General features: G+C 39.9%; 1 protein-coding gene across 1 annotated transcript in view; it reads left to right on the forward strand.

Moving 5' to 3' along the window:
• The window catches only part of cacna1c (calcium channel, voltage-dependent, L type, alpha 1C subunit), a 208,602-nt gene that overhangs the window by 44,948 nt on the left and 136,451 nt on the right, over positions 1-27,203 (forward strand). Inside the window, exons 2-3 of the mRNA XM_039601220.1 lie at positions 19,122-19,554; positions 26,060-26,165. Of these exons, the coding sequence (XP_039457154.1) occupies positions 19,122-19,554; positions 26,060-26,165 (539 nt within the window). The remainder of the gene's footprint in view (positions 1-19,121; positions 19,555-26,059; positions 26,166-27,203) is intronic.

Consider the following 27,203-nt stretch of genomic DNA (forward strand, 5'->3'; position numbering starts at 1 on the left):
TCAGGCAGGGGGTATTTCGCTTCTGCCCAACTCTCTGTGTGTGTGTTGAAAGTAGTCCAATGAGGCTCTTTCATACCAAGATGATCTGCTCACCCTGAACTGTGCTATGTGAGCTTGCACACACCCGCTTGTGTGTATGCACACATGAGACAGTGCAGTCACAGTTTATTTTAGGTACAACAGTAAGCCCCTATAATGTCAATCACTAGATTGAGGAGAAAATGGATAGATGGATGGACGGATTAAGTTTAAGCTTAGGTTGGGTTAGGATAAGGTTATGGTAATAGTTCTATATGTATTAGTTACATTTGAGAAGGGTTACTTTTGGGTTACATGAAATCAGTGCAAGTCAGTGATGCTCATGAAAGCATCCAAAGAACATTAAAAAGAAATACAGGTAGTAGACAGTGTAGCAGGATGAAACACATAAGGCCTATCATTTTGACTAGTGAACCAACAACTCCATGCAGCCCTTTCAAAAGCATTATGGAATATGGTTGTAACCACTATAAGGATACTCAAGAACTCCAATTGTGGACTTGCATTTTGAAGCCATGGATGTTACCATGCTGGTTTTATAAACAGAGCAGTTATCAGCTAATACTAGTCAGTTTGATTAGTGTAAAAAAACTAAGTTCACCCAAGCTTCCATTGTTCCAAGGGTGCTGCTAATCAAATGCGCTTGTTTAATTGATCATTAGTAAGTGTGAGTATCTCTATAAAAGCAGATGTTTTTGCAGTTTGTTGATCCAACACTTTCTGTGTATGAACATAATGCAAAAGAGACACTTTTAGCAATGAACTGAAAGAAGAAATTCAAGCTGCGAATAAGTCTTGGAAAGGTTTTAAGGTCATTTCCAAACAATTTGAAGGTTTACAGTGAGAAATGTTATTCATAGGATTAAAAAAAAGAAAAAGAAAAAAACATTCAAGATAGCTGCTAATCTTCACACAAGTAGTTGTGCCAATGAACTCTGAGTGTGATTCTCAGAGAAAGGGGAAAATAAAATGAAGTCATCTCAGACTCTACAAGCCTCAGTTTGCATGTTAAATATTAAAGTTCATGCCAGTGTAATTGGAAAAAGACTCAACAAGTATGACCTGTTTGGAAGGGTTTCCAATAAAAAGCTTTGTAACTCTAAAAAGAACATGGCAGAGCAGCTTAGGTTTGCATAGCTACATCTGAGCAAACCACAAGATTTCTGGATCAATGTCCTTTGGAAGATGAGACCAAAGAGTTTTTTGGCCAACCTGAAATGCTGTATTGGGATCTTAAGAGAGTACCACAAAAATGAAACGAGGCAGCGTTTTAAGGAGTGCGCCAAATTCTTCCATAACCATGTCAGAGACTGATAAAGTTATACAGAAAACAAGTCATACTTGCTACTTGAGGATGGGGGGCATGGGGATTTTACACAGTGCTTCTGAATTATGGCCTAGTTTTTGTTAAATAAATAATGCCATGTGTTGCTTATTTCAGGTGGTATTTACAAACACACTGAGTCCTTGGCAAGGACTAGATAATTTTTTTTATTATGTCCTGATATGAAAAAACTGAAGGTTCACTATCTTTTCACTCTGACTCTATGCATTTGTGTATGTGTGGTCCTGCAAATGTATGCCTTGAGGCAATGTTTCTACCGTAAAACCAGCAAACACATGATCTCAACCCTTTCAACACTCTGATTGCACAGTGGGAGGGGCCAGTTTAGTTTTACAGAAAATGCCCCCCAAAAAAGAGAAGCAAAATGAAGAGAAAAAGGCTGAATGAGAGAAAGTGAGAAAAAGGGAAAGTTAGATGTGCGACGAAAGAAAAATGATGCTACTGGAGCACTTGAGGATGACTCATCCATAAGCTGGTGATGCCTCACGGACACACGCGCACACACAAGTACACACAGAATCATGCATCCTCAGACGCGCATATACACAAATATTTAGTCACGTGATTGAACACACACCCAAACACCCATCCATACACACACCAGTACACCAGTCATCCATTAGTCTGAAACTGATTCAGTGAGACATGCGTGTTGGTTCAGCAGCTTGTTACTAATGAGCCAAAATGGCCGCCGCCGCGCCACAGTTTCCAGGCCAGAGCAGGGAACGACGGCCCCTGGGGCAGAAAAACTGGGCGAGAGGAAGGATCAGAGGGGCTGGATTTAAATGGAGCTCATTAGCTTGTGGTAGCCATGAGAGGTCCCTGCACACTAAGGAGAAGTGCACACACACACATAACACACACACCGTGCACACACGCCCACACACACACACTCAGGCATGAATGCAAACACAGATGGATTGTCTTATACGTACATTATGGATACACACAGGCAAGTATAAAAGCTTTCTGCAATTAGTTTGGAGATCAGGAGAAGAGGAAAGAAGGTAAGACTGAAAGGCAGGAAAACGGGGGGAAGAGAAACAATCATTTTTGGTTGGATAGGACCACTGGCAGGGTGGTGAGTTTTCCAGATGGCGGAGAGACTTGCATGTGTGTGTTCGTGTGTGTGGTTTTCGCCAGTCGTACCCCCTTCCCTGCCTTCCCTGCTTGTCCACCCACTCAACATATGTCCTTCCATCCTCTCTTTCCTCCCTTCTTCTCCTCATCCCTAATCCATTTATTCATCAAATATTTTGTCGTGTCATTTCTACCAGTTCACTGAGTGAGCTGAAATATGGGTGGCACACATGTTTCTTTTGTCACAGGAAGTGCCCTTTGTGTTCCACTTGAGCTTTCTGATGTATTTATATCCATAAACACACACATACACACACTGTGCCTTTTTCACTCTGCAGCCAAACTCTCATCAAAGGGGTGTTTGATTTCTTCTTCTGCTGCCCAGGCCCCACATGTCCTAGTAGGCTGGGGGTAGGAAGAGCAGGGAGGGGCTGAGCTGTAAGCCTGGAACTCTCTGAGGCTCAGAACTATAAATCTGCAAAAACACCCAATTAGACGCTTTGCATTTGTCAGTCAAACATTTTGCTAATCTTTGTTGGAAATTTTCAATGCGAGATTTGTCATGAATCTGCTCCACTTTGCTGGGATTTGTAGAATTATACATTGATGACTGGTGAAATGCAATTAATGTAGAATAAAATGGATAGATGAATGGATATTGTCAGTCTGGTTTAGATTTTGACTGACTGGCAATAATGTGTAATTCATGTCCTGGTAATTTATCATTAATCTTTAAAGTTCATATACTGTTCCCAGTACAAAACATTAATGTGTATAGTGTGTCTTGGCACATATTCATGTGTTTTGTCCACACTTCTTAGGGCCACATAACAGTTTCTCATGTAAGAGCATGTTTGTGCATCGTTGTGCTGGGAAGTGCTGTGCATTTGTGCAGCTGTAAATCAGAGAACGCGGGAATCTGATAAACACAGCGAATATGCTAATGTGGGCACTGTGCGCACTCCATGGATGCATGTTGGATTATTTTTGAAGCTATCCGAGCTTTAGGCCATTTAACTGACTGAAACTAAGTTTTACTTTTCTAAGTGTAAAGAAAAAGAACAGAGGAGAAAAAAAATTGCAGTTTGGAAGGTAAACATCACAAGGTGCTTTGCATGATGTGCAAATAACATTGAATTGCAAACTTAAAACCAGCATGCTGCAATCAAACGGATCACATACTGAATAACCTGAAAGAGATATGAAATAATGAAATATAATGAAGTTGATATAAAATCAGGGCAGCACATTGGTGCAGTGGTTAGCACTGCTGCCTCACAGCAAGAAGGTCCTGAGTTTGAATAAACCATCTAGCCAGGGCTTTTCTGTGTCAAGTTTGCATGTTCTCTCCATGTTTGCGTGGGTTCTCTCCAAGTACTCCGGCTTCCTCCCACAGTCCAAAGACATGCAGTTAGTGGGGTTAGGTCAACTGATAGTTATAAATTGCCTATAGGTGAGAATGGTTGTCTCTCTGTGTGTTAGGCTGGTGACTTGTCCAGGGTGTACCCCGCCCTATGATCTCACCCTCGCAACCCTGATAAAGATAAGCGGAAGGGAATGTATGGATGGTGTGAAATCAGTTCACAATTTCAATTTTCATTGGTGTCCAATGCCTGTTGGGAGACCACATCACAAATGAATGCCACTAATTATAACTTGTCTAAGCAATCAAAGCACTTGCTGAGGTAGTGTGAGACACTTCTGGGCAAATATCTTTTGCAGCATAAACGCTTATGTGTCATGATGTGTCCCCAACAAAGACAAAACCAATAAATCTCACCACTGCAGGACGGGGTGTTTCTTTTCATCTAGATCTCATGGAGCATTTTTGTTTGACAGCTGGAATATTATTAAAAATCTTTGTTCTTGAAATGCTCGCTTTTAATTTATTCATTTGTGTGTTTTCGCTAGCTCTTGCTTAAGAAATGCAGTGCCTGACTGGCGATTGACCAGGGGGTTAATTTGGCTGTCAACTTGTAATCCTATCACCTAACACATATCTCAAAAACAATGGTCCAGGATTTTACCGCTTACTCTTCTGTATATGACAAAATATATTTTGTTCATTGTTAGATTTAAATGCCACCATAAAAGAAAATAACTGGGAATGATAAAGGAGAGTCAATTCAGACTATTCTGTCTAAAAACTCTGTCTCATCTAATATAAAAATCAAGTATAACGGGGGGACAGTAACCTCCAGATGAACTGGAATTCCATGAAATCTATTAGTTATGGCTAAAGTGAATAAGAAAGGCAGTCTGTTGGTTATAGAGTGGTTATAGAGTACAGGGTCACAATTGTTTTTTGATCTGTTCTAATGACTGCTGTTCTGCTGGACCTTTGTTGACTCCTAGCTTCTTTACTATTTCCCTTCTTTATGTTTTCCTTAATAAAGGCAAACATTTTGAGCCAAAAGAAGACAAAAAACAATAAAAAAAAACCCAGAGATACATGATTCAGTGAGATATTAAAGAGAGAGAAACAAGGAGTGACATGTTCAAAGTCACAATTCACCGTCACTGTCTTCACCTAAGACGCAGAAGAAGCCAGGATGGAGTCTTTTTTTTAAAATTTACATTTATTAAAAGACCAATGACATTTTTATCCTGGTAGATTTAAAGAGTGCGCCAGGTGACTCGAGAGATCATAAGTATTCCAAATGTGCTTATCATCAATCTGTAAGCAACTTGTTTTATTCCTGTTTCCTTTGCCTTTTTTTATTGTACTTTATTCACACAGAATACTGACTGTTGTATAACTTGAGTTTAACCACAAAAAAACACAGACCTTTGTTCCCATGGCCCCTCATCACCTGATGGGGGATGTGCAGGATGGGTAGAGCTGGAGCTATAAACTTAACGCACCCTCCGAGACTGTGGCTCTGCCAGACTGTGGAGCTAAACTATGAGAGCACATTCATTAGCATTTTATTGCTTGTAGGCACATCAATTAATCACAGACGTGCATAGCTCCAAGCACACACGCACACACACAGACACACTTTTTTTGTCTAAACATGACAACACTCGCCACAGAGACACACGCTCACCTTTGCTTCTGAGCACACACGCAGACATTACAGCATATGTACTTCACTTGATGGCTCCCTGGTGTGTTGTACCTTAGACTACAATTTCTCTCTGGGTCGCCATATCACACACAGACATATTCGCTCATGTAATGTCTCTGTACAAACTGTGAAGACACTTATTGACTCAACAGTAAAACGGCGTCACCTCGGCTCCCCTCTAATTTCTCCATGAAGGTTTTATGGAAGGAATCTTAATAGTGGTTAATTGTAGTTTCATTTATAGTTTCAGGGCCATTTGTATTTGTGTCAGAGCTCCTCATAATGACAACTGCTCTTCTTAATGAGTTTTAGTCGCGGTACAGAGTTATTAACCATTTTACAGTGAGATCGTGATTTGCACTGCAATATTCTTCCGTTATCTTTTATCCTCGAGGTATTTTACCATTTAGACTCCTTATGTGCGCTTTCGTTTATTAATTTCTCTTCTTTTTTTGAATTAACCAAGAGCTTTTGGACTATGTGACACTTTTCATTCAGTCTGATGTTCATGACCCTTAAATCCAATTCTGTTTTGGCTGGTCGTAGGCTTTTCTTCTCCTAGATTAAGGTGGCAGCATCAGACGAGTCTCATTTCAATCAAGTTTTAAACATCAAAAAATAAATCGAACACAAACCTTGTCTTTCATCTGAAGTGATTGTGTTTAACTCAGAGTAAAGCAGATTTGCAGATTGAATTGGAAAATAGCCACCACAGTTAAAATAAAAGCATTTCAGTAGGTGTGAAATTTAGGAATTTGTAACACACTGAAAAACGTAGACACACAATAGCATCGCACAGTAGCACAGTGATATAGGTACTGCAGTAAGGTCCTGAGAGGCCAAACGGACTGCAACTTAAGAAAACACCAGCAATAAGAAAAACTCTGCAAAAGCACACAAAACACAACGGAAATAGGAAAAACGACAACGGAAATTGGAAAAAACAAAACAGAAATAGATAAAAAGAAAACAGAAATAGGAAAAAACAGATTTCCAAAAGCACAAGGGAAGTGTTTCTGGGGAGACAATAACCCGACGGACCAGTTGCAGGAACCCAAAACATGGTAGGTGTGTTTTATCATGATTCATATAATACTGATGACGGATTTTTAGGCTAATAGTTAGGCTAACACACTTACCACTCATCTTTTCTTTCCTCACAAATAGATCCTCCACTTCTTTTAAGTGTCTCCCAGTGCAATTCTTATATTTGCATATTTTGGTTACTGCACCTGGTCCGTCGGGTTATTGTCTCCCCAGAAACACTTCCCTTGTGCTTTCGGAAATCTGTTTTTACCTATTTCTGTTTTTGTTTTTCCTATTTCCGTTGTGTTTTGTGTGCTTTTGCAGTGTTTTTCTTATTGCTGGTGTTTTCTTAAGTTGAAGTCTGTTTGGCCTCTCAGGGCCACCGTAGATTTAACTGCAAAATGAAGTAAGCACTTAGCGTCCTTGTTTTTATATGGGAATATATTCACAGTGCAACCTGCTAGGAACAGGCTGAACTGAGTCGCCTGTTGCAAAAAGACTCGTTACAGATCATATAGACTCCAATTGGTTGCAACTTGTTGGGAATCTGTCTGCATTCATAGATTAAATGGTAATTATTCATAAACATTTGCCAACCTGTAAGTGATTGCTTTCAGTTCAAGTTGAACTGCATTTGTTTGGTGTGAGATTGTTTGGCCCACGTGTGCAACTTGTGTTGTCACCTTGAGATCGAAAGCGGTTGCCCAGAGGTTGAGACTCTGTCTCTGTGCCAGCACAGCTAAGGTAATGAACAAATCATAAATAAGTGAAATCTGAATTGAAAAGTGTGTTCTGATTAGATTAGCTGTTGTTTTTATGGCAAGGTACACAGTCACAGTGATGTTTATCAAAGCCATACGCAAAATTCAAGTATTCCCAGTATTATTGTAGCTACAGGCTACAATGATCATTTTAAAATAAAAATGCATTCATTAATAATTTGTCCAGCAGCCTTTTGTAACTTCCAGTAACAAGGCAGTTTCATTTTATGAGAACACAATTTTGAGTAGACATGGTGGCAACTATGAATACGATTTAAAATACAGTTTCAGCCCTGATTGAATGCTTGATCCATCTCTTATCATCGCTTATGATTTACTATATCTGGGGTGACCTGTACCAGCTGTAAGGTTGAGGTGATGTGTGCAGTGGTGTTAAAATCCTAAGGTCTATTATAATGTAAACATTACAGTTTATTTGTGAGAAGCTTGAATAATATGGATTTGTCAGGAACCGCTTACTCACAGAGTTCATGTTAAAAAATTAACAGCGTTTTTAAATGCAGGCTTTCCCAATAGGGCCTGTTTAAGTTCAAGAGCCAGCAGTCAGAGGGAACCTGCTGGTGAGACTTTCACCTTTTAATTAACTGAAATTAGCTCAGTGAAATCAAACACATTGTTTGCATATGCATATCTGTGTAATATTGTTAAAACAGTTAAGAAAAATCTATTTCAGATCTAAACTGAAGATTAAAAGCAGACTGAGCGCGAAGCTGTGAAATGTGAATTTGTTATTGCTTAGATAAACTCAAAATATTGATTTTTAAATTTGTTTTGGCCTAGTTAACAAAAAGAAAGGTTCCCACAGGAGGCAGCTGACAAGAAAGAAACCCAGCTTTGTTCAAGCTAACTGTACTGGGATTTTTGCACTAGATTGTATTGTGAGTCCTTCACTCTCTCAGCACCTGAAGACTATCTTTTAAAAGAAATTTTTAAAAAAGAAGAAAATATCATAAAAGACTGAAAGATTTTTTGTTTGATTTTGGTTACACTTGCACAGAAAGTGGTGTTACAATTTGTAACTGCTTATCATCAATGCTCTGCTTCGCAGTAACACATCTTCACACAATCCCTCCTCATCTCAGCTGCAGAGTGCATCCACAGTCTCCTACTGCAGCTCCTGGAGCAAATACAATCCTTGCTTAAGGGCATATGGGGAGTGTGAGACACATTGTTAATGAGCATTTTTATTGTCTTTGATTTTGGCATTTTGGTTATTCTTTATGTTTCATTTTTAACCTCTTGTTGAACTCGAAGGAACAGGCTCTGTTTAATGGCTAAGCCAGGCAAGTGCTGCTGGCATAGCTGAGAGATTTGATATATTCTGCTGTTTGAAAGGTACATGGTCACACGATGACTTGAGAAAACGAGTGACCGGGCGGGCAAACGGTGACCTGGTTGGCTGCCAAAAAAATAGAGATAACAGCCAAAGCAGGCATCCATAAATATTTGAAATCTGGCTGGTGATATTTTGAAAGCCCAGCTGTAGAATCAATATAAATTCAACAATGCAGCATTTAAACCAGCAACAAACAGATTAAGAGATGACATATGTTTTGTCGAAAGGTTACCTCTGAGATGTCTTGTGGTGCAACTGAGGCCTGTGAGCCCCACATAAACCGTGCCTCAGGTGACCTCAGTGGATCACACGATAGAGGGTTTCTACTATTAACTCTAAATTTTCATAATGACTCACAAATTTTTTCCCACTTGGCTCATGTGATGATGCACAGGATCTTTAGTCGGTCCAAAGTGTACAACCAAGAAGGGTTTAAACACCTGTTACTCTCCACCTGTTGTTTTTAGAGCTGAAAAAGTCTCTCGGATGAGAAGTAAAACATCTTCACAAACTTAAAGAAGTCCAGTTGCCTTCTTCTTTCAAGCTCTTAAGACTATCATGACCAGGATGACTGAGAATCTGCACAGACATACAGTCTTTCCATCCATTGTACTCCTTCAGGTTTGGGATTGTTAAAGGCAATCTAGGATTTGATGATTTGTGTCACACACCTGCTACTATAGTTATAGGAGCTAAATGAATACATAAATTAATGAATAAAATTACTAATACAGATGCTGCAGGGTGTATGCAATATGTGATTTGTATTTTTCTTTTGCAGTGTGCTGATCCTCTAGTAGATGGTTGTTGAAATCTCTTTAGTTTATTCTGACCTGTGTATAACCACTACCACGCCACCTGCAATGACTTGATTCTGCACTATACAGGCAAGGCTCAGTGGGTTTTGCATAAAATGACCTTGCCAAGGTCATGATTTCCATTCAGTGGGATTACAAAATGTATGCATTTACTTTAACAGAAAGGCTCTTTAGATGAACACATGCCTGAATGGCATAAGCTGTACAATGCAGGCGCCCACTGTGGCCTTTACAAAAGTAAAGGGCAGATGTGAAGTGGGAGGTGAGCCAGACAGGAAGACAAAAGCAGAATAGAAAGAAAAGGACCAAACAGGAGTTGTGGAGGAGAGTGGATAAGGTGGAACCTGCCACTAATAAATATTGCATGCCACTTTGTTTAGGCGTGTTTGTATCTCAAAAAGGAGAAAATGCATTCGTTAGCGATGCTGTTGTGTGGAAGTTGTGTGTTGATAGTTTAGCTTTTGACCTTACTGCATTCAGAATTTCTGCAGCGGGAGTGTGGCTAATCAGAGTGCAAGAAATCAACTCTTTATATTTTTTCAGCCAGCAAATATGTCCAATAAATGGTTAATATATACATTGCTAAGGCAGAGATTGATAGAGATCACAAACTTTAGATGCAAGGAACACACGCGCGCACACACACACACACACAGACAGGTAGAGAAAACTGTTCGTATCTGGGTTACTCTGGCCTCACATCTCTCCACTGCAGATGAATATTAATAAGGAGTTATTAATATCTGCTGCCTGCGCTGTGTGCATGAATACTCGTGTATGCGAGGTCGGCATGGAGAGGCAGTGCGAACGAGCCTTCCTCCTCTTGCCTCTCCTCCTCCTCTACACGTCACTTTCTCCTCTATTTTCCTCCTCCTCATGTTCACGCTTCTGTTTCCTTTAAGTTCTTGTATTTCTCGGCATCCTGGTTTCGCTCACGTTCTTCACCCTCGCATTTGTCCTTTGTGTCTATCACGGCTCCTTATGTTTCAGGGAGGGGTGCTAAAGCGGTTGCTGGCACTGGTGTTGCCATAAATCAAAGTAGAGTGACACAATTTTCAGCTATTTGTCAGCTATTAAGACACACTTCCTCTGTTTGAAATGTATCATACCCCAGCCATTCTGCAGTGGCTTTTACTGTACATCACTTAGAGATGTTCACTGACTCTATTTGACACCTATAGTGGTAAATGCTGCAATGCTGAGACTGAAAGCGGCTGCTCACTGTTGCGTTCATGTTTTTAGGTCTTGTCTGGGCAAAGAATAGGCTGTATTACCATGCTAATTAGCTCTCAGCCAATCAAAAGCAGAGATACACTTACTAACACGCTGCTTCACAAATCTGAGCGCCTGACACCATCCCCAACAGATTTATGTCTCCTCTAAGAATCAAACCAGGGATCTCACCACTATTGCTAAACAATATTTAAAAACTAATTTCCACTCAAAGGCTGTGAAGAAGAAACACACTGTAGTTGAAATCGCTCCACAGAAACTGTCTAAAAATGCCAAACTATATAATGGAAGTGAAGTTTAGGGAGGTTATAAGGCAGAATTTGGACAGAGCTACTGTAAGCTTGTTGAGTCTCTAAACTAAGCTTATGGGGTGCTCCTTGTAGAGTGCTGTTAATCTAATCACTTATTTAGATATGGAATAAGCATGCTGTCCAGAATGTTAAATAATTCCTTTGAAGGGACAGGTAGAAGAAGCCCGAGACATTACATTACAACAAATTATTACCTTAACTAAAATCCTGTTGTTGCCAAACCATCAGGACTCTCAGCATGCAAAACATTTATTAAAGTTACTTAAAAAAAAGTAAATCATCTGAGAGGAATTCACATTTCACTGTGTCATGAAAAAATAAGAACTTGTTGGATGTGGCTCAGACTCAAACTAGCCAGCCAAGCGCTGATTTGACTTTCAAAGTATTAAACAATTTAAAATCAACCTCTTATCTTTAGCTTAAAGTTAACCTCTGAGGATTTAAAATAAAGTGTCATTATTATAACAAGTGTCACTTCAAAAGGGATAAATTGCACTTAGCTACATTTACAGTCCTGCAGTGAACTTCTTTTATTATTTTTCTGAAAAGCTACGGCATTTGTGTGAATAAACAACCACTGATCAGACTGTTTTGAGAGTGGTGGATTTATCACACAGTATTAAATCCTGGATATACAGACTGAATACTAATTGTACCACTATATATTAGTATTAGAGCTATATTTTATTGTTTTCACCCTGTGCTTTAAAGACATGTCCTTTGTGACTTCCTGGGAATACAGAGACAACAACCAATCATTGCTTTAGAATCATGATTGACAGAACGAGGGCTGAACCCATGCAGTGTTGAATAGAGGGCATTAATGCATAATTCATACAACATTCACATTTTTGTGTGGAATATCCACATACACAGTTTCTTCACTTTTCATCACCAGGTAGCTTGTTTAGTTTAATGAATAAATCAATTTACAACAGGATTTTTATAGCTAATGCTTACACCAATGAATAACTGTTACAATAAAAAAAATGGCTTGAGCAACACAAATACACGCACTTGTTGTTAGTTTATTATTTATAACCAAAAAATGTCAATATGTCTTGCTGTTACCTCTTTGTGTTGACATCGCAAAGTGGGACAAACTACCTCAGCTGTAAGAGCCAGAGGTGTGTGTGCTGACTGGTTGTCTTCAAGGCAATAAGACGCAGCTTACTTTCAGTGTGCGCTAAATGAGCCGGAATTTCTCCTGACAATAGGCTGCCCTTTTGCCCATTAACAGTAAATTTTCCGTGCATTGTGGCAAATTTTCAGTTTGTTTGGTTGTCATGATTGTTCAGCAATGCCCCGATCACAAGCATGTGATTTCCACTTTGTGTATTTTCCTTGTAAATTACATGCATGTCCTGCTTGTTCTATGTGTGTGTTTGTCTGCTGGGGAGTATCATAGATTAAGAAAAGCAGGTGTGTATGTGTCTTATTTTTCAAGGGGAGCAGGTGTGCGTGTGTGTTGAGGGTAGCAGGTGTGTGTGCATGAGTGTGTGTTTGTGTGCCGTGCTCACTCGGCCAGATAATGGGCACATATGGACAGTGTGAGAGAGAGACAAATGAGAGACACACATATGCGCGCACGGTGTGTACATGAAAGCATAGACTGTGTGTATGTACAACAGATACAGAAACCTTTTAGCTTGCTTTGGGATTTGTGAGTACACTCGCTCCATGTATGTGTAAGTGTGAGCGTTAGTGAGTGGATGACACATAAATTGGATAAAAATAGTATTAGGCTTACAACTGGTATTTACGATGACAGCGATAATGAGGGTTAAGCGTGATGGGATGTCATTCAAGATCTGAAAAGCGTGGAAGAAGTGACAATCTTTGTCACTAAAATAATTATTTGTGCCGTCTTTTGCTTAGTGTCTTAGTCCAAATGTGAGGCCAAAGGTGACTGCTAAAGGCAGCGAGGAAGGAGCGGTGTTGTGGATCAGATTAGTTATGGGCTAACCTCTCTTTTCAGCTAAGGAGATGGGTGAGAGCAGGAGTGAAAGAATAATTGTCAGCTATTTGGAGATGACAGAGAGGCAAGTGATGGGAGAAAGAGTGAGAAGCAGCAAGGCAAGAGAGATAGGGAAAAATGGAGAGGCGATGGGTGAGGGGTGGGGGTAGATTAATGGAGGAAGGGTGCACGACTGAAAATGAACTTGTCTGCTGCTGGAGAGTCAATGGAGGGAGTGACAGTTGTATAGATTAGGGAGAAAAGAAGGAAGGGGAAAAGAAGGAGAGGATGAGGAGGTGCAGGTTAGGGAAGGAGAAAGAAATAGAGATGAAAAGATAGAGGGCAGGCGTTTAAGAGGGTATTTGGCAACAATCAGGAGGAAGAGGAGGAAAAAAATAGGAGAGGAGGAAACAGAACTCTTAAGAAAAAGATTGTACTTTCATAAGATGAAAAAGAGACCAGCTTTCGCCACAAAAATATTAGTTTTTCTGCGTCTTATTAGAGGTGACATATGTTTGTGCGTGCTTGCATGTGTGGACTCTAGCTCAATTAGTGTGTGATCAGGTGTCATCATCAGTTAACTGACTGATAATTGCATCTTTACTGTCCGTTCAAGCTGATCCCTGTTTAAAAGCAGAAGGAGAGTGAGAGTGTAAAAAGAACCGAGGAAAGAAGACCAGATTGAAGGAAAGACTTGAGAATGATTTTGGATGGCATAATCTGATTGGTCCTCGTCTTTGTTCGTTATCTGGTTGAGCCAATTAACAGAGCAAAGCGGCATAATACTTTGTAAGCTTTCCACTAATGCAGTTATTGACACTGTAAATAACAAAGGAACCGTACTTTGCTGGTAACCAAAATTAGACCAACCGATCTGGAGAATACTGTCTGTGTGCCAGTGCAGAGCAGCAATGATATTTTGAGGCAGAGTGCTTAGAGTTGCAGTGATAGTATCTTTCGCCAGTCTTTATCTTTAAGTAGATAACAGCTCCACTGACTTTAGTTTGAATCACAGCTCATTACAGTCTCCAGCTCAGTTCACAGTGAAGTTCGACTCAGTTAGGTTCACTTCAAGTTCATCAAGAGTGAGTGCTGTCTTTACAGTACACAGCTGGATGTATAAAGTCCCTCTGCTTCCTATTCATTGATTTGACCCTGATTTATCCCTGGACGATCATATATAAATTCATCACTGTTTATTTTCCACTGGCATTAGCTTGTATTAATTTAATTCTCATGCATTTTTAGTTTACTATTATTATATGCCACAAGGGAGGGGACCCCTTGGGGTGCCCTGTGTTGTCTCCCAGTGTGACGTTGGCAGCAGATCCTTTGGGTCCTGTGGGCTTCAGGGTTTGGCCTCTGTGGACTGGCTTTGTTCTGCCGCTTGCTGCAGATGCTCCTACAGATTGGGATCCGGGGACTCTGAGAAGCACAGCAAAGAGCCTGAGGCACTGATGAGGCTCCCAAACAGTTTCTGATCAGTTTTGGCGGTGTGGTTCAGCTGGGGGAGGTCACTGCTTTTGGGGCGTGCCATTGCTATGGGAAGCAGGTGTGCTTAGTCTTGCAACAATGTTTAGGTGAGTTATATTCATCAGAGTAACATGAAAGCACAGACCAAAGAACATTTATGACGAGTTAGCCTGTCGTAAATGGTGCAACACTACAAAACTTGTGGTGGATAGATGTTGAGAATGAAGAACCTGATGTCTGCGAGTCTACTAAAATAACAATGACAATAACAGCATTAAAATGAACCACTATTGTCATTACAGTGTCGTTTAATGACAATAGTGGTTTTAAGTCCTTTACACTTTTTTCTGTTCGCTTTTTCTGATTTCATTCATATATTTTTGTTTTCCCCTTCTTTAGTCTTTCAGCCTCTTCTTCCATTCATCCCACTCTTTCTCATGGTTTAAACTCCCTTCCTCCTCCACCCTTTTCCCTCCTTCCCCTCATCCTTTGCTTGTCCCCCCTCTCCCTTTCTCTAGGAATCATATTTCCACGGAATGCTGTGTTTCCATTAGAGCTGCTAATGGAATTATAGTCGGTCACATGAGCTTGTGCAACACACACAAACGCATGTCCGTGCATATGCATGTGAGAGGACGGACACACAGGAGAGACGCGGTCAGACAGATTAGTATTATTAAAGTTTTACTCTCCTCTAATGCTCTCAAACTCGCTCATACAGCACACATACTAACAAACACACACTCTCTCGGTGGGGTACACCCTGTGTGGGGGCAGGCTATGTGAGATAAACTGATCACACAGCAGTACAATATGCTGAAAGTGATTATGTGTGAGTGTGTTTGCGCGTGTGCGTTTGTGAGAGATAGAGAGCAAAGGAGAAATGATGATGTGCAACAGCAGTCAGGAAGCAGTTATTAACTTGCACTGGAGGAAGATATGCTCCAGTATAAAGGAGCATCTGAGACAGAGCCAAAATGCATGTTTGATAAAAGTAAATTTTACTATGCTGATTTTAAGAAAACCTCTAAATTCAACCCCTCACTTTATTAAAAATAAAAAATTAAAAATGAGGGGAGCGCAGTTTCAGCCAAGTAATGAGATGAAAGATATGCTCGAAAATTGAAACCACAGTGGTTTTTCTCATAGGACACAGCTGCATCTGATACCAAGTGACTTCACTGCTGGTAAATGTAAAGAGCACCTCCTTGGGCATGACTGCTCTATTCAAAGCACACTACTCTTTAAATATTTGCAGATCTGGTGCTGTTGTTTTTTAGTGCATTTGTTTTTTTGTTTTTTTAAGATCACTTCTACCTTCAGGGCATTGCAGTTTATTTTGTAATAGAAGCAATAAAGTTTATTTATATAGCACTTATCCAAACAAATATTACAGCAGACTTGCCATAAAAAAACAACTTACCCACATACACAAATAAAACCAGCAATCCACATTATTAATAGAACAAATCATAACAGAAAAGTCTGAAAATGCAAAACTGCTATATCAATAAATACTAAGAATGAATAAGAGTTAGCTAAAAGGCTAGCTTTGAGTTATATTGTTTTCCTTAAGGATGACAAGCCAAGCAAATGACGGATGTTATCACTATAAGGAGTGGAATATGGCCATCTATTTATATTTTCATATAACATTAACAGTAAGACTGCATTTTGGTTGTATTTCAGTCACTAATCCCAACAGAAGATTGTGTTAGTTGGTAGCTAAGAGTGCTAGCTGTTGCACCAAAAATAGAAAGACTCTTATGGCATGTAAACATGCTGAGACAAGTATTATAAGGAACTAGTATGTTGTTGTTATATCTTTGCTGTATTATGGTTTTGTGTCTTGACTTCTGCAGCGATGCAAAAAATCCTTGATGATAAGTTAACTTGTTGGCGATAGCTATGAGTCAGAGTAGCTAGTTCTTTGCTATATTTCTAAATGTGCTGTGCAAAGCAAATGTAAAGTAAATGTATCTGTATGTCCATAACATCTTATTCACTGTAGGCTATTTACGCAATGTAGGCTACGCATAATTTTCAATGTCTTAATATAGCTATATCTAGCTTTACCTGTAATTTTTTTGTCATATTAAACCTATTAATTGTACAAAGTCAGTGAAATTAGGTCTGCTACCATGAGTTATTTTTATATTTATATATTCTAGGGTCCAGAGGAATGCAGCAGTACATTATCTATCTATCTATCTATCTATCTATCTATCTATCTATCTAAAGGTTTACAAAACAGTTGCATGCAAAAAAGCTGAAATTAGTGAAGCACATTATTTATTAATTTCCTTGCAAATGACAACTATTTACGTAGTTTATGAATGTTATGTTGTTATGCTTGATTTATTTCTTGAGTTCTTAATTTAACATTTAAATTAAGAGTGTTGTACTGTTTTCATGGGAGTATCAGAGTCCAGTACCTGTACATATTTGAAGATTCAGTGTGCTTGTTGTGGCTTAAGAGTTGTTGTTAAAGGCATGGTATTGGATTAAAAAGAGAGGGAAAGAAAAATGGGGAACTAATTATACTGATTAAGTAATTAGCAACTTCAGTAATGAATTTTAATATATCTTTAGTAAGGGACAAATTATTACATTTTACATTGCCAAAAAACATGTGTGAATTGCCAGCACCCTTCTAAGTTGCTCTTGACGAGTCAAATTCTGTGGATAATGCTACAGTCACAATGAATTTATAATCTTGTTACCTTTGAAATAGTTGCTTCGAAGACAAGGACCAGGTCTGTGGCCACTTGCAGGTAGCTGCTGTTTTCAAAACAACTTTGAGCTTCAAGATGGCGATGAAACGCTATCAGTCGACTATCAGTTTGGCAGTTACATGCAATTTGTTTGTGATGATATGCGAATTAACTCTTATAAACGCAAATATGTTAAAAATACTTTGCAGGCGGGTTCCGTTCATCGGCACAGACTGACTGAGATGGATTGCAACATGTTGACAATCAATCTCCGTTTGTAAATTAGATTGCAGTTATTTTCAAACCTTCGCCAATCGATCTGAGAGCGACTGGAGTCAGTCCGAGTCGGACTCAACCTCTGGGCAACCAGCTGAACATCGCAACTACTTGCATTCAATCGCCGAATATGAAAAAAAAATTTAGTCCAATCACCAGGCAACCATCCATTTTCCCTAGTCACAGGGATATTGCTGTCCTATTTTTACTCTACTGTGACTGAGTAAGAAAGCAGCACTTGCAGATGATTAGGCGATAGATGTATATACGCTCTGTGCATGTATTATAGTCACTATAGTCCTCAGGATCTGATGTACTGTTCCCTCAGGCCATCACCCAGTGTGAGTGTAAAAACCTGTAGCAGTGAAGTGAGAGGAACAGGATTTTAGCAGACATTGTGAATGCCCTGTAATTGTAGGATAAATCTACTTCTCTCCTCCTCCTCCCTCTCAACCCGCTCACATTTCTCCTTCCTCTGTTTTTCTAGCTCCTTATCTCTGTTGCAACAGCACAGGATGGATTAACTTTACAGAGGTTCTTTAACTTTTGGATTCTTCCTCTTCCAAAAGGATTGCACTTTATGAGGTTTATGAATTCGACATTACTAAATCTACCAAGATTAAGGTTTTCAATTCCACCATGCATTAGTTGTGCTAAAGGATCTATTGATCTACTATATGGCACTCCAACATCGAGCTAATGATATATATTCCAGTTTGTATGAATAAATAGTATAATTTTGAAATTAGTTTTTCTTTTTAATCATTAAAAACAAACATTTTCTGCGTTGATATCAGTAGCTCTGACTACTGTTTGACAAACGTACCCTTGTCTCTGCAAATGACTGTGACTTCTTCCATCTGTAGAAAATTTCCATGTGCACTTGCACGCTTGGCTTTGTGTTAATAATAATTGTTTGCATAAAATTTCAGCGTATAATCTATATGCACAGTGGGAACATTTGTTGAGTTGTCAGAGAGAAGGAGGGCTGAGAGGATATTATAACTGTCTTTAATCTGGCTAAGCATACAGTATGGTTAATCCGGTGTCTTAGTTTTACACCATCTTATTCCCACGATTTGTTTGGGTAAAACTATGTAATCTCACAGAGATTATTGTAATTCTGTCTCTCTCTTCTTTTTTATCTTTTATTTCAATACAAGCATTTGTTGTCCCCAGTCTTATTCTTTTCAGGGCTGAACGCATTCTGGATTTTTCAGTGTGGATTAGTCTTTAAAGCTGGGAGACCTATCATTTTAGACATGTTAGTTCCCTACAACTACACCCAAAGAACTGTTTGCTACTCAGTTGTTTTTAATCTCCCCAAGTAGACATTGCTAAATTCTTGATTGCAGGGTTCCAGCCATGCACAAGTGGTACTAGTGCCATCAAGTCTTTCAGATGGATGTTGAAGTACTAAATTTGATGGCTTGTGATGAAGACATAGAGACTAGATGAGATGGCATTCAACATTGCCAAGACCTTAGACTTTCAGCTAAAGCGCTTAGCTCTTTTGAACTTGATAGCTAACAAAAATATAAAGCACAGGGCACCATAACTGATGAGTTTGTGCTTTATCCAGCCTCTTCTATAAGTAATCCATAAATTTATGTAGCTAACTTCCTGTCTCCTCTGTCTTTTCTCTCTTTCTCCATTCCAGGCTCCGACTACTCTCCCCCTCCCCCTCTTCCTCGACCTCCTCCACCTGGCCTGACCAATGAGCACAGTGGTGGCACTAGCCATGGCGACCGTGGTGGAGGAGGGGGTGGTGTCAACCATGGAGTGGGCGTGGTTGGTCTGGCTCCAGAGCACATCCCCACACCGGGGGCAGCCCTGAGCTGGCAGGCGGCGATCGATGCCGCGCGGCAGGCGAAGATGATGGGTAATGCCGCATCGGGTGGAGGGGCGGGGCTTGGGTCCGGAGGGCGAGGGCCCATCTCCACTGCCAGCTCCACGCAACGGAAGAGACAGCACTATACCGCTAAACCCAAGAAACAAACCACAACGACAGCCACAAGGCCGCCACGGGCTCTACTCTGCCTCACACTCAAGAATCCTATCCGCAGGGCCTGCATCAGCATCGTAGAGTGGAAGTATCCTTCAGCAAACTATAGGCAGAGGGTTGTTCCCTGTGTAGTGCTTTCTCACAGATCAGATCCTTATCGATTGGTTGCATAGTCTAAAGAAAATCAGTTAAAAGTAGAATTTGTCCATGTCAGTTTCAAAATGTAAAGGGTTATGGTCCATCTTTACAGTGTACTGGAGATTTGTATGATGACATTTCTACATTTTACAACTATATATAATGTTCCTGTGCAAACATATACATGTAGGATAACTATTTTTCACCTGCAAACCACAGACTTTATCTGGTCGTATTTCTTTATTGGTCCTGTCCAGTTGTGAAGCCTTAAGCTAAGCTTTTTTGTTGTTGGCATTTTTGAGTTTTAAAACTGGATGTGATGAGAAAGGGGTGACTGCTATATATATGTCCTGTCCAGTTGTGAAGCCTTTCAAAGCTAAGCTTTTTGTTGTTGGCATTTTAAAATCCAGAGTTTTAAAACTATTATTGGAGAGATGCAGATGGAACAGCATGTAATAAAAAAAATTGATGATGCACAGATGAATTTACAAACAGCTGATTCTGAAGCATCTTTTTCTGTTATTTCAAAGTGGATTTATGTATGTCTTTTGGGCCCTTTTGTCCTACCGAACATCCATTCCCATTCTTTAATTTTAACTTTAAAATTTCTTTCTAGGACAATGAGTAAAAATTTCCATAGTCCACAGAGAATATTTTATCCCCTTCCTCCCCCCCATAATGATAATCCCGTTCGTATGGGGCTTTAATCAATCTCTCTCTGTCCTCTAGCTCTCAATAAGTGTGATTTTCCCTCTTCACTCAGTAGTCTTAATCCCTTCTCCCCTTCCTCTGCCTGCCCTTCTCCCTCTTTTTCTACTCTTCTCTTTCATCTTACATTCTTTATTTCTGTTTTCTCACAGGAGGATGAAACAAATTGTCTCATTTTCATCCCTCCTTCACACTTCTCCCCTTGCTATTTCAAAGTGTATTCATCCTCTCTCCCCCAGGTCCATCCACACCTCTGTTCATCCTTTACCCCCCCCCCCACCCCCCATCCTCCACCTAGGAGTCTCAACATTTAATAGCCAGCCCTCCCTCTGTCCACCCAAATCCCTAATTCTTACTGTTCTTCCTTTTAACCCTGCTTCTCCAGTTTTTAAAAAAATCTATTTTTAAGTTCCTGAACATAATGACATGGTTCTCCCTCAGGGTGCGAAAGAGACGGGGAAATGGAGAGATAGACAGAAATGGCCTGTGTCACACTCGAAGTAATCAATAATAGGTGCATGTCCACATAAGCCTCGACTCAGCAAGAGCACAATTGCACACGGTTCTTAGAGGAACAGGAGAGGAAGAGGAGGGGTCAGGGAAATGAGAAAGGCAGGGATGTGGGCAGGACATTGATGTCGACAGGAGAGATAATGGAGCTGAGTAACAGAGAAGGGACGGAGGGAGTGAGAGATTGAGGGGAGGACGGAAAAGGTAAACAAGAAAATAGTGAGTGGAGTGGAGGGAAGGAGGTAGAGGTGTGGGTTTAGAATAGATCATAAGAGAAGAGGAAGGAAGTAGAAAGCAGTGTAAAATGGTAGGAAATAGAAGAAGATATAGGAAGTATGTGTTTTAATGCATGTGCTGGGTGGGTTGCATTAACAAATTATCAAATCACAATAAATCAGTGTTGATAATATTATAGGCTCTAATGGACAAATGGACCTCACATGTTCACACTATAAGCTAGTCTGAAAAACATTGTTCAGACTACTTGATAATGTCCAGATCAGAAAGCTCAGATTGTGCATTACTGTTGATTGTTTTACCCCTTAGTGTCTGTTAATGAACAAAAAACAACACTGCATTTGGGCTGCCTAATGGCTTCCAGACAGAAAGATGAATATGTTATACTAGCTCTATTTGTAACAGGGGCAGATCTAAAGGGGGCAAGGAGAGCATCTGGCCCCCTGCTGTAGAACCTTGCCCCATCCAGCTGCCGCTCCAACTTTTATGTCCTTAAAATACTTTTCGTCTGTGCAAGACTGCCATTGTTTTGTGAGTGAGTACTGCAGGGTGTGAGCAAAGTTTTTCTGCTTTAAAACTTGTAAAGAAATCACCTTGTCTTTGTTTTCTTAGACGAGATAATGATACTTTAAATGGTTTTTGTGGATATTTTGGTAATTTGCCCCTGCTTTGCCCCACCATGTAAAGTTTTCTAGATTTTCCACTAACCCATCGTGGATACTACAAAATTTGTAGTATTAAGAGCTGTGCTTTGTAAAACTGTACACGTGGCAAAACAAAATGGGAAGGATACTTTGGCTTTAGCTAGGTGGTTAGTTGCTAAAGTCTCTTTACATTCGTTTACTGGAAATTGCTAGCTAGAGCCTCCTTTCCAACTGTGTCATGAATATGGTGAAAGACAGGAAGCAGGAATAGTCAAGGATCAGACTCTTGTCTTTCAGGTCTCTCCGTCATCAAAAAGCAAGTTTTATGACTATAACCTAGCCTAGCCTGGCACAGTGGGCATTGTTATAGTCTGAGCCTGACATTACAGGCTATATTTATCAAAAAACTGCAACGAAAAAAGTGCTTAAGTGTCACAAATTTTACTTTGAACGAAAGTTTCCATTTTCATAGATTCCCTCCATCATGCAGGTTAACTTGCGCATCTGCCATGAATTCATGAAAGTGGAGTCAGACCTATATTATTAAGTTTGTTTATGGAAACAGTGAACCTGTCTTCCCGACGGTCACCTTGTGTATCTGTCATTATCGTGCCAATAACCTATCAACTGTCCAGCTGTGCAGAAGCTGGAAAATTTAAGCGAAAAGCATGAATAAACCCTGAGGGCTGCTGGAACAATCTAACCCAGTGACTGATGAGCATTCCGATCATTAGCCACAATTCCCTGAAATCATTCATTTAAACTGCTCTAAAGTGTGGGAAGGAAAAGAGCGTTGGTGAGGTGACAGAAAGAAAATGGATATTAAAATGTGCTCTTAAAGAAAACTGCTGCTAAAAAGGCATGGCCTCTGAGTCACGAAGAAACGTGGAAGAAACACAATTAACACCATTAACACCAAGTCTTTGTTTGTCTGCTTTTCTATTTAACCTCCCTGCTATGGGATGTCCTTCGTAACCGCAGTGCAGGCATGCTGTTGAACATTAGCATGTGGGTGACTCGGTGTCCACTCTGGTGTATGTTTTGTTTATATTTTTGAGGCTTTATGCGTGCACGTCCTGTGTACTGTGAGTACCTCTGTCTCTGGAGATAGAGATCCAAAATCCTCCGCTTTTCCTCCTCTGTTACCATGACAACTGCTGCTGCTCTCAACAGGTCAATGGGGCCTGTCTAAGCTCACACAAGCACACACTCAGATTAGAGAACACACAGCAACACTCTTGAAGAACACACACGTACTTGAACACAGATGATAAAGGACTAAAACACAGACACACAGTGCTCTCGCGTGCTGTGTAATTATATCCTGGAAGCATTACCTGCACGCTGCAAGGTCAGCGAGAGAGACATCTTCCTAACTACCACGTTCTCTATATGAAATCACACTAAGTTGTAATTTTCAAAAGGTGTTATTTAGCGCATTTACAAACAGACACATGCATGCACACACTTCCCAGCTACAGCTAATAAACTGCACAGGCTTACATGAAGAATTGCACTGTTCGTATGCATTTTCAAACTCAGGAAACCAGATATCGGGATATCAGCATAACGAGTAACAATGTTGACCTAACTCTCCTCAATAGTATAAGTATTGTCCAGATTCCTTACGGGCTTTTGAAGAGATAAGATATTATCTGAGTTATTGTAAACTATTTGGCGTTTATGTGATCCAACTGTATAGAGAGAAGCTTGGGAAACAGCTTCAGGTGTACTAGGATGCAATCCCAAAGTGAAATTCTGTTCCAAGCAACACAGTTAGCCTGTCAGAATGCAGAATTTATATATATATTTATATATATATTTGTGTGCTGCTGTCTGAGGCATGTAGCACCCAGGAAAATGTTACATTGTATCAGCCGTAAAAGCCTCTCAGCTTCATGGATGTTGATTTCAATTTTATTTACTGTGGTTAATTTTAGAGCTGTCAGTTTGCTTGCAGCAAAATACTGATTTCCAGTGATATTTCTTTTATTCCTTTGGTCTTAAAGATGCATATTGCTATTGTTGTTATGCTAATTAATGTACGTTATGAATAGATTTGGTACAGACCTCCCGAATTTCCTCCAAGTGTTGTTTTGCTCTCAACAGCACAGCAGACAGTAGATTTATTATCATGCTGATGGAAGCAGACCTCAAGGGTTTTTTAAATTATGGGTCAGGAATGCAGAATGAGTCACAGGCCTATTTTTCAGTGGGTCCCCACATGTCTGAAGTGAGTTTAATGAGCCCTTGGTAGAAGGGTGAGTGATTAACTTTGATGCATTTTGGTCCCAAGCTGAATGAGCTGAATGATCTTGTGGCCGATGATGTTCAAGAGTCAATTCTTAATCCAAACATAAACAAAACATTTGCTTGATGGTAATAATGTGAAGATCTTTCTCTTTTATGTGTTTACAGTGCTGTTCTTACAACAGAAGTTAAGCCTCTGAAATGAATAGGTCTGTTTCTAGTGAGGCCACACACAGCAGATTATCAATGGTGCAAGTAGTATGATTGCTAAAGTTGTTGGGGCCATTTTTTGGGGCCCATTTCTTATCTGTCATCTAAACCTATTGCAAGCAATATTTAAGAAGACTATAAGGCTGTTGATCCGTAGACCTCGTTGGGGTTGGGATTAAAACCAGAAAATCGAAAATAAATTCAGACTTTTGCATCCAATTCTTGTTTTTTTAAAAGTCATTAAAGTTGTGTGCTGCAGAATCATTCCACTCTGGAAAAGAACAGTTCAAAGAAATCATTAAAAGCCCCCAAATTACCATGGCATTCATGCCCCTGATGAATGCATGTAAACTTCTTACCACATCTGAATGTTGATTTATTTTTCACATCTGCAACTCAGATTGTCTAAAAAAGAAGTTTATGACAGGCCAGACAGATCCGTGCTTTAATGATTTCTGCGTCAAATTCTGACCCTACCATCTGAATGTAGCAGCAGAAATTGAAACTCATCAGACCAGGCAACATGTTTCCAATCTTCTATTGTTCAATTTTGGTGAGCCGATGTGAATTATAGCCTCAGTTTCCTGTTCTTAGCCGACAAGAGTGGCATCCAGTGTGGTCTGGCAATTCCTGTAGCTCATCTGCTTCAAGGTTTTATGAGTTGTGCTTTGGGTGACGCTCTTATGCAAACCTTGGTTCAACAAGTGGCCTCAACCATGTCTACATGTCTAAATGCAATGAAGTGCTGTCAAGTGATTGGCTGATTAGATTAATTTACCAGTTGTAACAGCACCTGCCAAACTGCCACTTCCAAGTCCAACAGTCAGATTCGGTGTAGTGAATAATTAAACCCTGGTCTCAAGGACAAAAAAAACCCCCAACTGCTTTTGCGGTATGATGCAATATGTTAGTGTCAGCTAATATGTATGACTTTGCGGATGGTTTGTCTTCAGGATTGGAGGTTTTGACAGCCCGAGTCATCAGTACATTGCTGTTTACATTATACCTTGAGGTCTGGAGTCTAGACTAATTTGATATGCAGCCGAGAGTGAAGGCAGACAGGAGGGGAACAAAGTAAGAAAAGGAAGGTAAGAATAGAAGAAGAGGGAGGGCAAGAAGAAGGTGGAGGGAGGTGAGAGCAGTGGCAGTTTGTAATTGTGTTGATGAAAACCAGAGCTCCTCTATCTCTCCTTCACACTCTCTCCCTTTCTTCCTCTTTATCTGTAGCTCTCCTCTCTCTCCCACCCCTCTCTCTCTCTCTCTCTCTCTGAGGCCCAAAATAATGAGGTCACTCCCCTCTGAAGGACCGTTCCAAATAAAAGCCCTCTGTGTCTCTCCTCTCTTATTCCATCTTGCTCTCACTCTTTCCTCATCCCGTCTTCCACGCGACAGGCCTGCTCCTTGCCGCACCCATATTAGGCCATGCAGCGTCTCTCTAACCCTCCTCTCCCTCCACTACGCACAAAGAGGTCTCTAAGTAACCCAGTGTGTGTCATTGTTAACAAAAAGCCAAACTCACTGACTTTGATCTCTCTCCTTGTGTACACTCCTTGTGCACTCTGCGATGTTTATATATACCTATGCTTATGTAAAGATGTATTACTGTGGTTAAAAATACCTCTCTGTTGAAACGACATGCCTAATATGAAGACTTTTTCTATACAAGGAGGTCAGAAACCAGACTGTATATTATTTTTTGCTTTCCATCACAGATTTTAAAACCAAATCTGAGGTAGATATATTGATATTTTACAACCTCCAAAAGCAGTACAAATGTGTTTGACTCAGTTTAATGTTTTTAAAGTGTACTCAAGTAAACCAAGATAATCATTGCTGTGTAAATGCCTCTGTATCTCTTGTTTTGTGTACACTATTCCACCTTAACTTTTCACTCAGACCATTTGAGATCATCATCCTGATGACAATTTTTGCCAACTGTGTGGCCTTAGCTGTCTACATCCCCTTTCCCGAGGATGACTCGAACGCCACCAACTCCAACTTGGTGAGTAGTGCATGATATTTAAGCTCTTTTACAGCTCAGTATGCTCGCTTGCGGCTTGGTATAATAGATGCTGCTTGGTTCACTGGGTATGTTTTTGCAATCCTGTTGCTTCGGCCTGACACTTGAGTTTCCTTGTGTTTGCAGGGGGTGATTTATTAAGCAATTCATTAGCAGCATTTGCTGTTTTTCCCTAGCGTTCTAGCGTGTAATTTGCACATTTCCGGTTGATTCATCCTTGTATGATTTAGTGTCATGAACTGTATGAGGTTTTGCCAAGTTAATGAAGGTACAGCATAAGAATGAGCGAGTGAAATTAATGAAAGGCAGAAACCTTGGGGAAAATGAGCATGGAATTACCCTAATTTTTTGAAAAGGTTATTGATTATAACTTTTAACTTCAGTTCAGAGTTGTATGAAATACACAAAGCTGTGTGGGTTAATCTGATCAAAGATGAGGCCTCATTTTTTGTGGGCAAAAACATCATTTTGGTCTGCATTGAGGAACTTTTTGTTGGTGGTCTGACTTGACTTGTTTTAATTGGCTGATTTTCTTTCTTCTTTCATATTGTACTAAATGTTACATATTGAAGCAAAAATGGGTTACTAATAAAAAGAGATTTACAAATTGTATTCTTGGATTGTCCGTTCATATGTTAAGAGTAGATAAAAAGCTTTGTAGTAAACCTTTGAAAAATTTAAATGGGTTTCAGAGCTACACCCAGGAATGGGTGGACAGACCAGCTTTCCAGAGTCATTATTTTGTGATGACATGTTAAACTCAGTAAAAGAAGACCACTGATTTGTCATGTGTAATATTTGATATTTTGATTACTTTTTATTGTTATATTATGTCAGGAATCACCCGGCATTTTTACTATTTATAGCGATAGTCATAAATGGGTGTCCAGCCCACAGTATACAGTGTCCAAAATAGTCATGACTATGTTTCCCTTGTGAGTTTGATACACTACAGTACACAGCGTCAGCTTTCTCCTGTTCCTTACACACACCCTTTTGTTACTGCCATTATTCCTTTTT

This window comes from Oreochromis aureus, linkage group 17 (assembly GCF_013358895.1).
Source record: "Oreochromis aureus strain Israel breed Guangdong linkage group 17, ZZ_aureus, whole genome shotgun sequence".
Taxonomy (NCBI): domain Eukaryota; kingdom Metazoa; phylum Chordata; class Actinopteri; order Cichliformes; family Cichlidae; genus Oreochromis; species Oreochromis aureus.